General features: G+C 37.9%; 1 protein-coding gene across 2 annotated transcripts in view; it reads right to left on the reverse strand.

The window, feature by feature from the left end:
- Positions 1-13,699, reverse strand: part of UGT8 (UDP glycosyltransferase 8) — a 71,374-nt gene that overhangs the window by 48,121 nt on the left and 9,554 nt on the right. For both annotated transcript variants that reach the window (XM_006162791.2, XM_006162792.2), the window contains exon 2: positions 3,018-3,841. In XM_006162791.2, coding sequence (XP_006162853.1) covers positions 3,018-3,839 — 822 coding nt within the window. In that variant the 5' untranslated portion in view covers positions 3,840-3,841. The remainder of the gene's footprint in view (positions 1-3,017; positions 3,842-13,699) is intronic.

Genomic DNA, 13,699 nt, shown 5'->3' on the forward strand with positions numbered 1-13,699 from the left:
AAAAAAGAAAAGAAAAGAAAAGAAAACATGCCTGGCTCTTGTAAAGTCAGGTGCCTTATGGGATACAGAATTAGGAGAAGATGGATTGTGATGTGACCAACCCCTATTGAGGTGGTGCTTTCTGTTTCTTTCTCTCTCTCTCCATCATGTGTGCTCCTGTGCCCCCTGGCATTTAAAAAAAAATTGGATAAACTGCTTTTTATGCATAGCTTTGTAGGCAATTATAAGTGTGCAGATGACTAAATGGAGTGATAAGAGACACAGGTATCTTGACAGAATCCCTAATCAATAGCAAAATAACCTGCATAACACCTAGTTTTCCCACGAACTATCTGTGTGGCCTTGGATAAGGCCCCCAAACTCTTTGCAGCTACTGTGTGACAAACAAATGAACTATTCGCTCTGTCTAGTCTGTATTGTGAAAGAAAAAATAAAGAAAATGGAGTTAAGCTGGATGCTCTCTAGTTTCTTTACTCTCAGACATGAGGAAAGTTGTTTTTTTTTTTGTTTTTTTTTTTTTTTTTTTTTTAGAAATTTCTCCTAGCCATTTATCCCAGGCTATAAAATTCAAATCCCACTGTCAAATCATTTCCAGACATCTGGAAAACTTAATCCATCCCCAGCGTAAGATACGAAGGCAATTACAATTAAGCTATTATTAGTGAGTCAGGTGTTCTAAGAGGCTACTTGCCAGGTACTTTTGTTTTAGTGTCATAACCGTGCCCTGTAAATAATACAGATATTTGAGAAACTCATTAACTTTCAGAACCTATACGTAGAGTTTCGTTTTGTTTTTGTTTTTTGTTTCAATCTTAGATAAACTAACTGGAGAAATCTTAATAGGATGTATGTCCTTAATCATACAAAAACTCATCAGAGTAAGCAATAACTGAAAGAATATGAAAATAGCCCTTCACATGCATAAGCTAACAGGATCCAAAGATCATTACATGGGTATCTATGTCTACATATTCTCAAGGACACATGCACATGCCATGTACATATGTCTGTGTATGGGGTCCAACTAACTGGTACAAAGCAACTGTAAATTAAGAAAACACTTTCAAAAGAATCGCTGCAGAAAATTCAGAGAGAAAAAAAAATAGAGATGCCTACAAAGTAGATCAAGACAATGTGAACCCAGAATTTATGGCAAATCACAAAACATTGTGAGTATGGCTTTATGTGAAGCTCCAAATATCACTCCAAAGTTGTTTTAAAGTAAAACAAAATACAGAAGCTCTTCAATTTATGAGGGAATTACATCTCCATAAACCCACAATAAGTTGAATACAATTAAGCCTAAAAAAGCATTTACTATCTCAATAAACTCATCGCTAAGTCAAAAATTGTAAATTGAACCACTGTACAGTACGGATCATCTATAGTGAAACTAGTTGGGACAATCAGAGGGGAAGAAAGGCCATCAGAAGATTCCTTGTCAGTACTGACCCTTCTTTAATCATATGACTGAAACAAACTCAGAAGAGCTTGCAGAGGGCAGTGCTCTAGCTGGGAAAAGACCTGGAAGAAAGAAGCTGATTTGTATTACATTACAAAGGACTCCCTTAAGGTAAAAACAGACTTGCGTACCAAATCTTTCAGCAGTTACCTCTAAAATCTGATTTAGCTACCTCTAGGAAAGAGAGTACTATATCACAAGGTGACTCTGGCAGAGAATATTTAAGGATTCAAAATGAGCTTGGATAAAATGGCTGAGATAAACTGAGATTAATTACTATCTTTTATAGTTGGTGTCAGAGAGAACAACTGTGCCCTTGTAGCCTCTATTTGAAATGCTATGACTGTACAGTCTATTGATCTGGCCATGTCTATGTTTCCATGTTATAGAGAATGCATAAAAGCATTATTTTAAAAATATAACTCTAATAGTTGTATTGGGAAAGTCTATAGGTCATGTTTCCAATCACCTTTTTACTCCATAAGGAAATCCAACCCATAGACTGTCATTACCTGATACGTATGTTAAAAAAAAAAAAAAAGTAGAAATCAACGACTTAGCAAAGATTTTGTGAGTGACTATTTACAGGGATAAGAGTAGAAATCATTTCAATAGAGCAGATCCTGGAACCAGCCCTAATTTTCCTGGTAAATAGCATCAGATGTTGAAATGAAATATTAAGAGTCAACCTGATTTAGAAAACCCACTATAATGCATATGTGTGTGGCTTCTGCCAATTTGAGATACCCAATAAAAAAAACAATCAAGGATGGAGAACAAAACATCAAGAGATTCACTGATGATTCAACAGCAAAAAGAATTTAGGTTTGACTTAGAGAAGAGACAGGTTTCCTTAAAGTGTGATGAATCTTATCTTTGAAATGAAATGATATTAGGGAATCATTTCCTTAAAACAGTGACATTTGCTTATGAACTCAAATTAGCTTATCCCCTATTTTGATGAAAGTTATTACCTTGTTTTTATTAATAGACATTAACTTTCAAGGGCTTAAGACTTCTCAAAGAACCACCTCTACTCACTTGGTTTAAACTGAGTGACTGGAAAAGTCATAACATCTTTCTATGCAAAAATGCTTGATGACTTTTTTAATGAGCCAATATTTATTTGAGTTTGCTGAACTTAGGGTTCAGCAAGTTTAGGGTTCCTTGATGGTACCCTTTGGGGTAGACCAGAGAGTCTCTGATTATTTAAAACAAAATCACTTATATCCATTAAAATGAACCTTCCAACTATATTCTCTGCACATACTACAATTATTACTTAATCAGAAATCTAGTCCCCAGTCAGAGTATTGACCATATGGCAGAGTGACTTTTTGATATTACAGATATAACTTATTCAAGGCAAGAATATGTTCCAAGGATGTAGTGGACCCACCAATAAGGGGTCCGTGGTAGGCTCCGAGGTGTCCTAATTGTTTTTTCAGAGTAGCACTAGTTTTTAAACAACACTAATTCTTATCTCTTCCAAACATCAAAATTGACCTTTATATTAAAAAAAAAAAAAATTACCAAGGAGTTCAGCAAACCTTACTTCTGGTAGTGGGCTGGCTGGTTTGGTTAGGATTCCTCCTACATAAACAACATTAGGCAGAGTGGGTCTTGGAAACTCCAGCGCGACATCGGTACACAGCATCCACAGGCTGGACCCATGAACCAAGTCGTACATGGACTTTTCCGGCAGCAAGTTGTACTTCTGCATTATCCTCTCGTACTTGGGAAGAACCAGAAAACTGACCCCTAATCTGGAAATGAGGTAAATGCCGGTATTTTTCATTCTTTGCAGTAAGTTCATGCGGTCCGTGAGAAGTGAGTTAAACTCTGGGACGTAGGCTAATGGAGCAGGAGCCCCCACTTCAGCTGGATACCAAAGGCCAGTTGAAAATACAGCATATTTAACCCCCAGCAGATGAGCTATCACAAATCCACACATGTCATTAGGGTCCACCAGCAGCAGGTCAAATTTCTCCTTTTTCAGACCCTGGATCAGGTCACGGTTGCCAACTATCATGTCACAGTTCTTAGTGTAGTGATTCAGTATGTCAAACAGTTCTACTGCTGTCAGCCTTCCAGAGAAGATATTCCGCATTTTGGACTGCAGGAAAGCATCCGAGGTGGTACTGTTAAAGATCCCTGGGTAGCGCTGGAGGCTGTAATGATTAGATGGGGCAATGTCTCTGCCCTCAGAGAGGAGGAACACTGTGCGGTGGCCTCTCTCGTGCAAGGCCGAGGCTAGCGTCTTGAAAATGTACATATGGCTTTCAAACATGATCGGCGGCACAATGATGATTTTGGCAGCCTCCGCTATCCCAACAGCACTCCACAGGAGTATGAAATAAGTGGTGTAAGACTTCATAGCTGCAATGACAACCAAAAAATGACTTAAAACAGAATACAGTGCTTGCCACTCAAAACAGTTACTAAGCCTTTATGCTTCAAACTACAAGCAGACTTCAAAACACTCCTGCCAAAAATGGAATTAAAGTCTCAATTTACTCCAATGCAAGAAAACTTTGAAATCCATACATAGTGTTTTCAAGAACCCTCATATCTTATGATCTAATGCTTTGTTTAATAAATCATTTTTAATCATTAACTAATATTTGTTCTCTTTACTCCTCTGTTTTTGTAGAATAAGTTGTTTACATAGAGACTTAGAAGCAAAGTTGACATATAGTAAAATATACTAAAAAGAGATCAATTTTGGAATTACATCAGTCAACTAGATTTTTAAAAGTTAAAATAAAACTTCCATTAGGGTAAGTGGCAAAGGGTAGCTCTTTTTCTAATTATACATTTAAAGATCTATAAAACATGTTTATCTTCTAATTGAACATCAAAATTAATTCTGGGAAGAAAAGCCTAGATTTTTGATTTCCAAGAATGAAGGGTCTTCAGAAAGTTCACAGACAATGCATGGATTTATGAAAAAACTATGCGTGGATTTCAAAATATTTAAACACCAGAATTTATGCCTTAATTCCATTTTTTCTTGAACTTTTTGAAGTTCCCTTGTACATCCCTTGTCTCTTACTGAAATCCTTCCTTTTCAGCAGTTATATTCCTAATTATGACCACAGCATACCAAAGACTATGCTTTAGAAAATAATTATTTTACTTAGTAGTATGATAATTCTGTAGAAAAGACCATTTTCCAGAGGTGGTGGGGGTGGGGTTTACATGTATTTCCCCTTTACCCAAATACCTGAGTATCCTGGAGGTGTCTGTTTACAATCTCTATCAATTGGCTAGTGTGTTTCTGGGCATTATTTAGAAGAGAAGCTTCTAATTGTAAGTTGAAGAGGTTGAAGGGACCTCATTAAATGCATACTGAAGTAGGGATTGGTGGAGACTATGTCCCAGACCATACTTCCTGTGTTGCATCTTAACTCAGGAGGAGTTAATTGCAGGCAGGATGAAGGCTGCACATTCAAAGGCTCCTACATCTCTCCTACCCATTCCTGTTATCAGATTATATGTAATAGTTCAAGTTGTCTCCATTTTTATTATTTAGAAATAAATATACCACATGTGAGTTCTGTATAGTATGCAAACAACCCTTAACCAACTCAATATAATTAATTCTTAGACTCTTAAGCAGTTGCTTGTAAACTAGACATTTTTATTGCAAGGAATTTGAAATAAATTTATACATACACCACTAATTTGATACTTATTTTAATAATATATAAATCATGTTATCTGTGCAAATTTCTACCACCTAAATGCAGTTTTAACAACTCTACCTTCTCAATATTCAATACAGCAAGCAACCTAAAACAAACAAACAAAAATCAATAGTCAGCAAAGATGGATTCTCCCCATAACAGAACTGAACTATAAAATACATTATATTTCCAGACGACTTTTCCCTCTCTCACTCCAAGAAAAGTTCCAGACTATTTCTATATTAATAGATAAGTTGAAACTATATCATTAATAATAAAGAAAAGCAATGCACATTATAAACATATAATGTTAAATGCAGCTTGAATTAATACAAGGTCTTTGAAAATAAATATATTTGGAGAAGACAATTTCTACAGCAAAGTTTACTCTGTAATTACAAGATCACTGAAGGAGGAGAATTAAGGAGTCAGAACTTTCCAGGTCTTTGTTGCACTGTGCTCCCTCACCAATGTGTCTCTCTAATGTTGCCTTCTTCCAGACTTAGGAAGGAACAATTATGGATCTACATGGAGTTGTTATGAGTTCCAGGGATGACACTTCTGCAAAAACATATTCTGGCAAGTACCGTCCTATCACTGCTTGCACATCAGGAAAATGAACTTATTGATGGGCCAACAGTAGATAACTGTTCTCCCCACTGTTTTTTTTTTTTTTTTCCATTTCATTTTCTTCCATACATTCAATCACATTATTATTTGTCTTACGATATGAATATTTCAACAGGTGAACATTTCTCCCTACTAGTGTTGATAAAACAACAAAATATCTTCAACAGATAACACCACACCTATTTGTGCCATTAATGCTTTACCTCCCTGTCCCTTCCCCAAATGTCCTGTCTCAGACCCTCCTCTTTTACACACACTATATCTGGTATTTACATCTACATACTGTGTTTCTATATCCTTTAGTCAATTAGTTTCAGTCATAGAGTGCAGACACTAGGTATATATTAAGTGGGGACATACAATGCCTCTCCTTCGTAGCATGGCTTGCTTTACTCAGCAGTAACTGGGTTTTGACCATAGCTGAGCAGAGAGTAGGCTCACATTCAGCTATAGTTAAGCCACCACTTTATATATGACAAATAACTAAAAATAAAACAAAAAATAATAGTAGAAACACAAATCCTCTTACTTTCTACTTCATTCTCTTTTTTTAATTGAAAGGAATTTTAGTTGAGCAAATCTTAACATGATTCGAATCAGGCAGCTGTCCATAGCCAATTCCAGATAGCTCTAAGTAGCTTCAAGGTCAATTCCAAAAGGGAAAATGATGTACAAAAATGAAAGTGAAGGAATGAGGTGGAGAAACAATTTGGGTTGGTTACTTCATTCTTTTTTTTTTAATATTTTATTTCACTAACTAGAAGAGGTAAAAAAGAAATCACACCAAGTGATTTGCTTTGTTTTACATGAGCAACTGCTTATGTTCTAGAATAGCACTGTCCAATAGAATTGTCTGTATTGATGAAAATGTTCTCTATCCTCTTTGTCCAATACGGTATCCCCTACTCACATGTGGCTACTGAGCAAATGAAATGTGGCTAGTGACTAAGAAACTAAAATACAGATTTTATTTAATTTAGCTACATGTGGCTAATGGGCATCATATTGGGTCATCAGACAAGCTATGACTCATGTTATTTACTGTTCAAATACAAAATTAATTATGAAAAATTACAGTGGCACTTCCATTTCATAAACATCATTGTGGTGGATAAGAGAATGACTGACACAACAATGCTGAGATTCTTGAGAGTCCAGAATTATTTGAATGTGTCTTTGAGAAATAATTTTAAGATACATTAAATTGTATCATACTCCAATTTTAACATTTTTTAAACAAATACATTATAGTCAGGGGGTTTATTTACAAAATAAAATATAGTACCAAAATTAATTGTCCCAAAATATTGGCTCTTAAAATTCTGTGTTCACCAAAAAACCCTAATGACCATTTTTTGGTTCATACACTAGTTTCCCAAAATATAAGCTCTTAAAATTCTGTGTTCACCAAAAAAACCTAATGACCATTTTTTGGTTCATACACTAGTATTAGAAGATTTCAAAACTTTAATTATGACCCATTGTTTTCAACATATGACAACACTTGACATTTTAGCTTGTCAATAATATAGCTTTATCTTTGAATGGACAGTAAAAAGAAAACAATGCTATTGTTTTAGTTTATGGCATAATTACACCAGGACAAAGTTGGATGGGCTTTAAGTACAATATCATCCAATCAAGTAACAAAAGCATAAATACACTCTTCTCCATGGTTATCAAACCCAGGATGTTGGTGACAACTTAAAATTACCCCATGATTTCTATTATGTAATATAATTCTAAAAGTCACAGATAATGTAATAGAAATAAGTGAGGTAAAAACTATACATGGGACTAGCCCCCATAGCACTGTGGTTTGATGCTGTGCACTGGAACTGGATGCCACATGGCTGACCACAGTTCAAGGTTCCAGTGGCTTGAAAGACATGCTGGACACATGTGCTTTTATGCCCAGAATCTTGACAGGCGAGAGAAATGGAGGAAAAAGGATTGCAGTGTGAAGAGACCCTCTTAGGAGAGGTTTAGTTTTTGTTTGTTTGTTTGTTTTTAGTTTTTTTTTTAATAAAAAGCTATATATGAAAAAAAGAAAGAAAGAAAAGAAATGAGGTATAAAGATCAGAAAGAAGGAAACAAAATTAAGATTGACTGAGGACAAGAAGTCTGTGTTATGTGCTGTGAGTCCTCCAGCATCACCTTCAAAGTGTGTATCCTACTTTGCATATATTATAACAACCTACCACCTGAACTCTCTGAATACACAACAGGACTGAGAAGTTTGTGAAAAAAATAAAATTAAGGTATATTTTGGTACAAAAATAATTTTAAGTCCATGCATAGTTTTTTCATAATACGCATTTCCAATGAACTTTTAGAAGACCCCCTTCCTTGACTATGTATCTCTCTATATAAATTTCTCCTGTAACTCACTGACTGCATGTATCTTCCCATAAACTCTTTTGGGCAGATTTATTTACAACCCCTGAAACAACCCACCTCGTCCATACCATCATATCCCCACAGTGGTCATTAACAGGAAAGAGGAGCTTACAACTTGCTAGATGGGAGTCAGGTGGTAGTGCAGAGAAATTGCAACTGGGCCCACATGAGAAAGGTCCTGAGCTTGCATCCCAGTTTATTCTTTCTTTGTTTATTTTTAGGTTTTTGCCACAGGACACATGTGCTCACCAGAAAGAGACAGAGAGAGGGAAATTGAAAAGTCAGTCTCCATGAGAGATGGCCATGCTGCAATCCCTTCTCCTCCATTCTTCTCTCCAGATTTTGGGGCACATACGCACACATACCTGGTGTGATTTTCAAGCCGCCAGGTCCAGGACTCAAACTATGATTGGCTAGGTGGGAATCCAGCGCTTTAGCCACTATGCCACCTGCTGGTCCCAAAACTTATTATTTTTTTTTTTGGAGAGGTTTTTGCTATAGGGTGCATGCACTCGCCAGAAAGACAGAGAGAGACAGAGAGATAGAAAGCAAGAAACCACCCCCCCCAGGGGTGATGGCCGCAATCCCTTCTCCTCCATTCTCCTCTCAGGATCTTGAGCACGCATGCACATGCGCCTGGCGTGAATTTAAGCCACTGGGTCCAGGACTCAAACCATTGTCGACTACATGGGAGTTCAGCGACATAGCCATTATGCTAACTGCTGGTCCCTCAAGAACTTAATTTTTAACAGCCTACCATCTTAGCAGCTCAGCATTTCGGTGTCTGCTACTTTAAACAAGAATTAAAGTGTTTTTTCATGAAAAGAAAAAAGAAAGGACTAATGGGAAATTCAAACCATGTCTGTACACGGTCAATTGGGCTATTAAGACAAAATGAAGCAGCTGATTTAATCCAAAGAGATTATATACTCTGGCTAGCTGAAGAGCTGGGGTTCTCGGTTCTTTAAATCTCCTCAGCATTTAATATTATCTAGGCGGCAATTACACTAGCAAATATGACCCAATAACAACTTCCAGGAGTGTGCCCAGCAGATAATGTAGTGGTTATGTGATTGGACTCCGCAGTCAATCACTGCTTGAATCCTGGACCTAGTGGCTTGAAAATCATACAAGGCACATGTGCGTATGTTCTAAAGATCCCAGAAGGAGAATGGAGGAGAAGGGATTGCAGCGTGACCATCCCCACTGGTGGTGATTTCTCACTTTCTCTCTCACTATCTCTGTCTCTCCAGTGAGTGCATGCACCCCAAAGCAAAAACTTCTTTAAAATAATAGCACTGTGAAGAGCTTGCTGGGGATGCCTGTAAGGGTGTCCCTCTTTTTCTCTCTCTCATGGGAGAAAGAAATGAATGAATATACTTTTTAAAATCTCGATTCTTCTGTCTTTCCTTAACAAAATTTAAGTTCCATAAGAGTAAAGATTTTAGTAAAACTTCATTCTATCTCATCACCTGACCAAATGGTACATGCTTAGTAAATATTTACTGAGTGAATGACTGCAACTGTGACATTGAACCAAGGTGTGTAAATATAACACAGGCACCACCGCAATAGCTGCATTCTTTCTTTAATTTTAAATGAATGAACCACCTAATCATTTCAGCTATCCTTCTTTTGAAGACAATTGTAAACCCATAGGCTTCATCTGAGGTGCTAAAGCTAGTTATACAGTCTGACTACAGAGAAAACCTGTGAGGTAATAGTAGCACTGCAGCTAGAGGAAGAACCAACAAGTAGGGGCTGGCAGGTGGCTTGGTGGTTAAGGTGCTGGACTCTCACATGGCTAACGGCAGTTTGAGTCCCAGATCTGGTGGCTTACTTTCTCACTTAATCTCTCTCTTTCTCTCTATCTCTAGTGAGCACACATGCCATATAGCAAATTTTAAAATAATAAAATATATATTATTTAAATTAAATAATGTATAGTTATTTAAAAAAAAAAAATCAAAGCACAGATTTTGTTACTTTTTCCTGAGCCTGAAGGTCTGTTTTCATCTTATTAGCTACCACACACTCACAGCAATGTTATAAATGACCAAGGGAATTACCCTTACCCTTGGGAATAGCCAGGGCTGTGAAAGAATGTGTCGGCCACCACACAGAGGCATATGTATGCACGGGCCATATAGGGTTTACATTCTGATTTTTTCAGTAAAGAAATCCTCTATTATAGCTGTACTCATAACCAAAATGATAAAAGAGAACAGTTCTCAGCCTCTCTAACAGCTGGCTGCAGCCATATAATCAAGCTCTAATAAATGAGGAAGAAAAGGAAGCGAAGTACCAGGTGCAATTTCTCATGTATACCCTCAGAGCTTTGTTCTCACCTGTCTGCTGGATGGAATGAGGACATGGTAATGATTAACACCGGGACCTTGCACACGGAAGTAGGTACAGGAAAGGCGCACAACAGAAATACCTGGGCTTAGACACAGAAAAGCAGCCCTAGTGGCTATGCCTAAACCACTATGAGGCAACTCCACTTCCTTCTCTAGGCCATTGGATTCTGAGTCTCTCTGTTGACAGTAGAAGGGTAGCCAGCCATCCTGCTTTGTTCAGAATGGAGGGAGTTTTCCAGGTGGAATTTCCAGTGCTAACACTGCAAAAGTCCACAGCACACTGAGCTATAGGGTCACCCTATAGCTAATGACTCTCCCTGAACCTACAACTATCATTAAACAGCAACTCTCTTTGTTTTAATCAGAAGGTACCTTTCCTTCATTACAGGAGTAACACATTACAGATGTATGACTTTTTTTTTAAGAGAGATTTTTGCTATGGGGTGCATGCCTTCACCAGAGAGGCAGAAAGTGAAAAATCGCCCCCCAGGGAGATGGCCATACTGCAATCCCTTCGCCTCCATTCTCCTCTCCGAATCTTGGGCACGGAAACACATGCCCAGTGTGAGTTTTAAGTCACTGGATCTGGGAATCAAACCAGGGTTGACTATATGGGAGTTCAGCGACACAACCATTATGCCATCTGCTGATCCCCAGATGTATGGTGTTTTAATATAAAGTGAAATAATTTTCTTAACATGTGCAATACAGGAAAGGTGTCTAGTGACCAAAAAGAGCCATATAGCTAAAGAAAATTTAAAAAATTAAAAAATTAAAAAATAAAAGCAGTAGAGCAAAAAATTAACACTACACATCATAATGTGATGCTCTTTGTTTGAAACAATGAAAATGATATTATCCTTGATTTAGTTATTGTACACTGCATGTATGCTTTGAAAATTCATATTATACCCCACAAAGATGTACAACAATTAAATGTACCTAAGTTATAAAATGAAGTTATATTAAGGAAAGACCACACAAAGACAAAAATAGTTGTCCCCATTCAGATGAAGAGAAATAAGATTGAGGGGATAAAAGTTTGTCAAAGCTCTAGATCCTAGTAAGTAATCATTTTTATCTCCCAAATGAAGAAAGGAAGAAAAAAGATAGAGAAAGAGAGAGAGAGAGAGAGAGAGAGAAATAAATAAAAACATGTTAAACATTGGGCGAGCTAGGAGGAAATTCAGCTTTATTGCTACGCAGTTGTTAGCTGGTCTAGTTTTCAAATATTTATCTTTCATATCAGGGTAATATGTAGTATTCTGAAGTCAATCATGACTGATTTCTTGCAAGTAAACGACTAAAAGCAAAAAGTTCCTTAAAATCACAGTCAAATGGAACAATTTGACTTGTAGTGGGGGACTAGAGAAAATTTAAGAAATTAAATTTTAAAATGGTCTGGCACCTTTAACTGAAAGTGCAGTCTACGTAAGAACTACACTGGAAGAACTCAAGACGGTTGTCAGTAATAATATGAGATAAAGATCTACCTAACCTAAAGATAGATAAGTCTGAATTTTAAAACTTCACCACTTTACTAAATTAATAGTTTTAATTCATTCAGAAAAATTTAAGAAACTTATTTGTAAGAAAGTGCACACCTAACTGAAGAAAAACTGAAAACATCTGAATACTAAAGAAGAAAGCAGTTTCCATAAATTAATCCAAAGCTCCCTGTTAGAATTTCTTTGGGCAGGGGCCGGCAAGAAGCATGGTGGCTAAAGGCGCTGGACTTCCACATGGCTGACAGCAGTTCAAGTCCCAGACCTGGTGACTTGCTTTGTAACTTTCTCTCTCTTGCTCTCTCTCTGTCTCTCTGGTCAAATTAAAATAAATAAAATAATTTTTTTGGAGAAGTTTTTGCTATAGGATGCGTGTGCTCACCAGACAGACAGAGAGAGACAGAGAGACAGGAAGCGAGAAATCACTCCCCAAGGGGGATGGCCACGCCGCAGTCCCTTCTCCTCCATTCTCCTCTTGGGATCTTGGGCATGCATGCACATGCACCCAGCATGAGTTTTAAGCCACTGGGTCCGGGACGCAAACCGCGGTCGACTACATGGGAGTCCAGCGACATAGCCATTACACCAACTGCTGGTCCCAATAAAATAATTTTTTAAAAAATATAATTTTTTTTGATCAAAATTTCTAACGCAATCACTTTTGCTCTTTCCAAATTTTGTTTTTATGTCTGATAACAAAATTATCTGAAAGGGCACCATGGAAAATATTCCATTATTACATTCCTTAAACTAAACATCACCTTACAGAAAAGAAGATCATTAACTCTCCAGAAGTACTCCTGAGGCAAACCTTTCTTTATGCCCATGAAATACTGAATGGAATAGAACTCAATAGAATACGATTCAAGATATTCAGTTCTGCCCTTAATACTTCTGTGAGTGCCAGGGCATACAAAAGACCTCCTCTAGAAGGAGAGGTGTAAGACTGCTCCCACTGTAGCACTCCGAACTAGCAGCGCCTGCTCCTACACTACAAGTCCTGTCTAGAGTTATCTCCTTTCAGATGTCTACAGTGCAGGTGGCAAAGCTGTAATGAGAAACTCAACCTGATTCACTTACCATGGATAGCTGGCTCAGGCCTACCAGGGAAGGGGGAGGGGCAGTTTCTCAGCAGTTACCAGGTGGGAAGGTAAGATTAAAAACAGAAAATAGAGAAGTTGGCAGGTGGCCTGGAGGTTAACGTTCTGGATCCCACATGGACAGCTGCACCATTAAGAGTTCTGGACCCTGGGACCAGCAGTTAGCGTAATGGCTATGTCGCTGGACTCCCATGTAGTCAATTGCGGTTTGAGTCCTGGACCTGGTGGCTTAAACTCACACCAGGCACGTGTGCGTGCGTGCCCAAGATCCCGAGAGGAGAATGGAGGAGAAGGGATTGCGACGTGGCCATCCCCCCTGGGGGGGTGATTTCTCGCTTTCTGTCTCTCTGTCTCTCTCTGTCTGTCTGGTGAGCACACATGCCCTATACCAAAAACCTCTCCCAAAAAAAGAAAGAAAAAAAAAAAAGTTCTGGACCCAGTGGCTGAAGAATTGCACCAGGTGTGTGTGTGTGTGTGTGTGTGTGTGTGTGTGTGCCCAAAATCCCAAGAAGAAACTGGAGAGGAGGGTTTGTGGCATGGCCATCACCCCTGG

This window comes from Tupaia chinensis, unplaced genomic scaffold (genome assembly GCF_000334495.1).
Source record: "Tupaia chinensis unplaced genomic scaffold, TupChi_1.0 Scaffold140548_1, whole genome shotgun sequence".
NCBI lineage: Eukaryota > Metazoa > Chordata > Mammalia > Scandentia > Tupaiidae > Tupaia > Tupaia belangeri.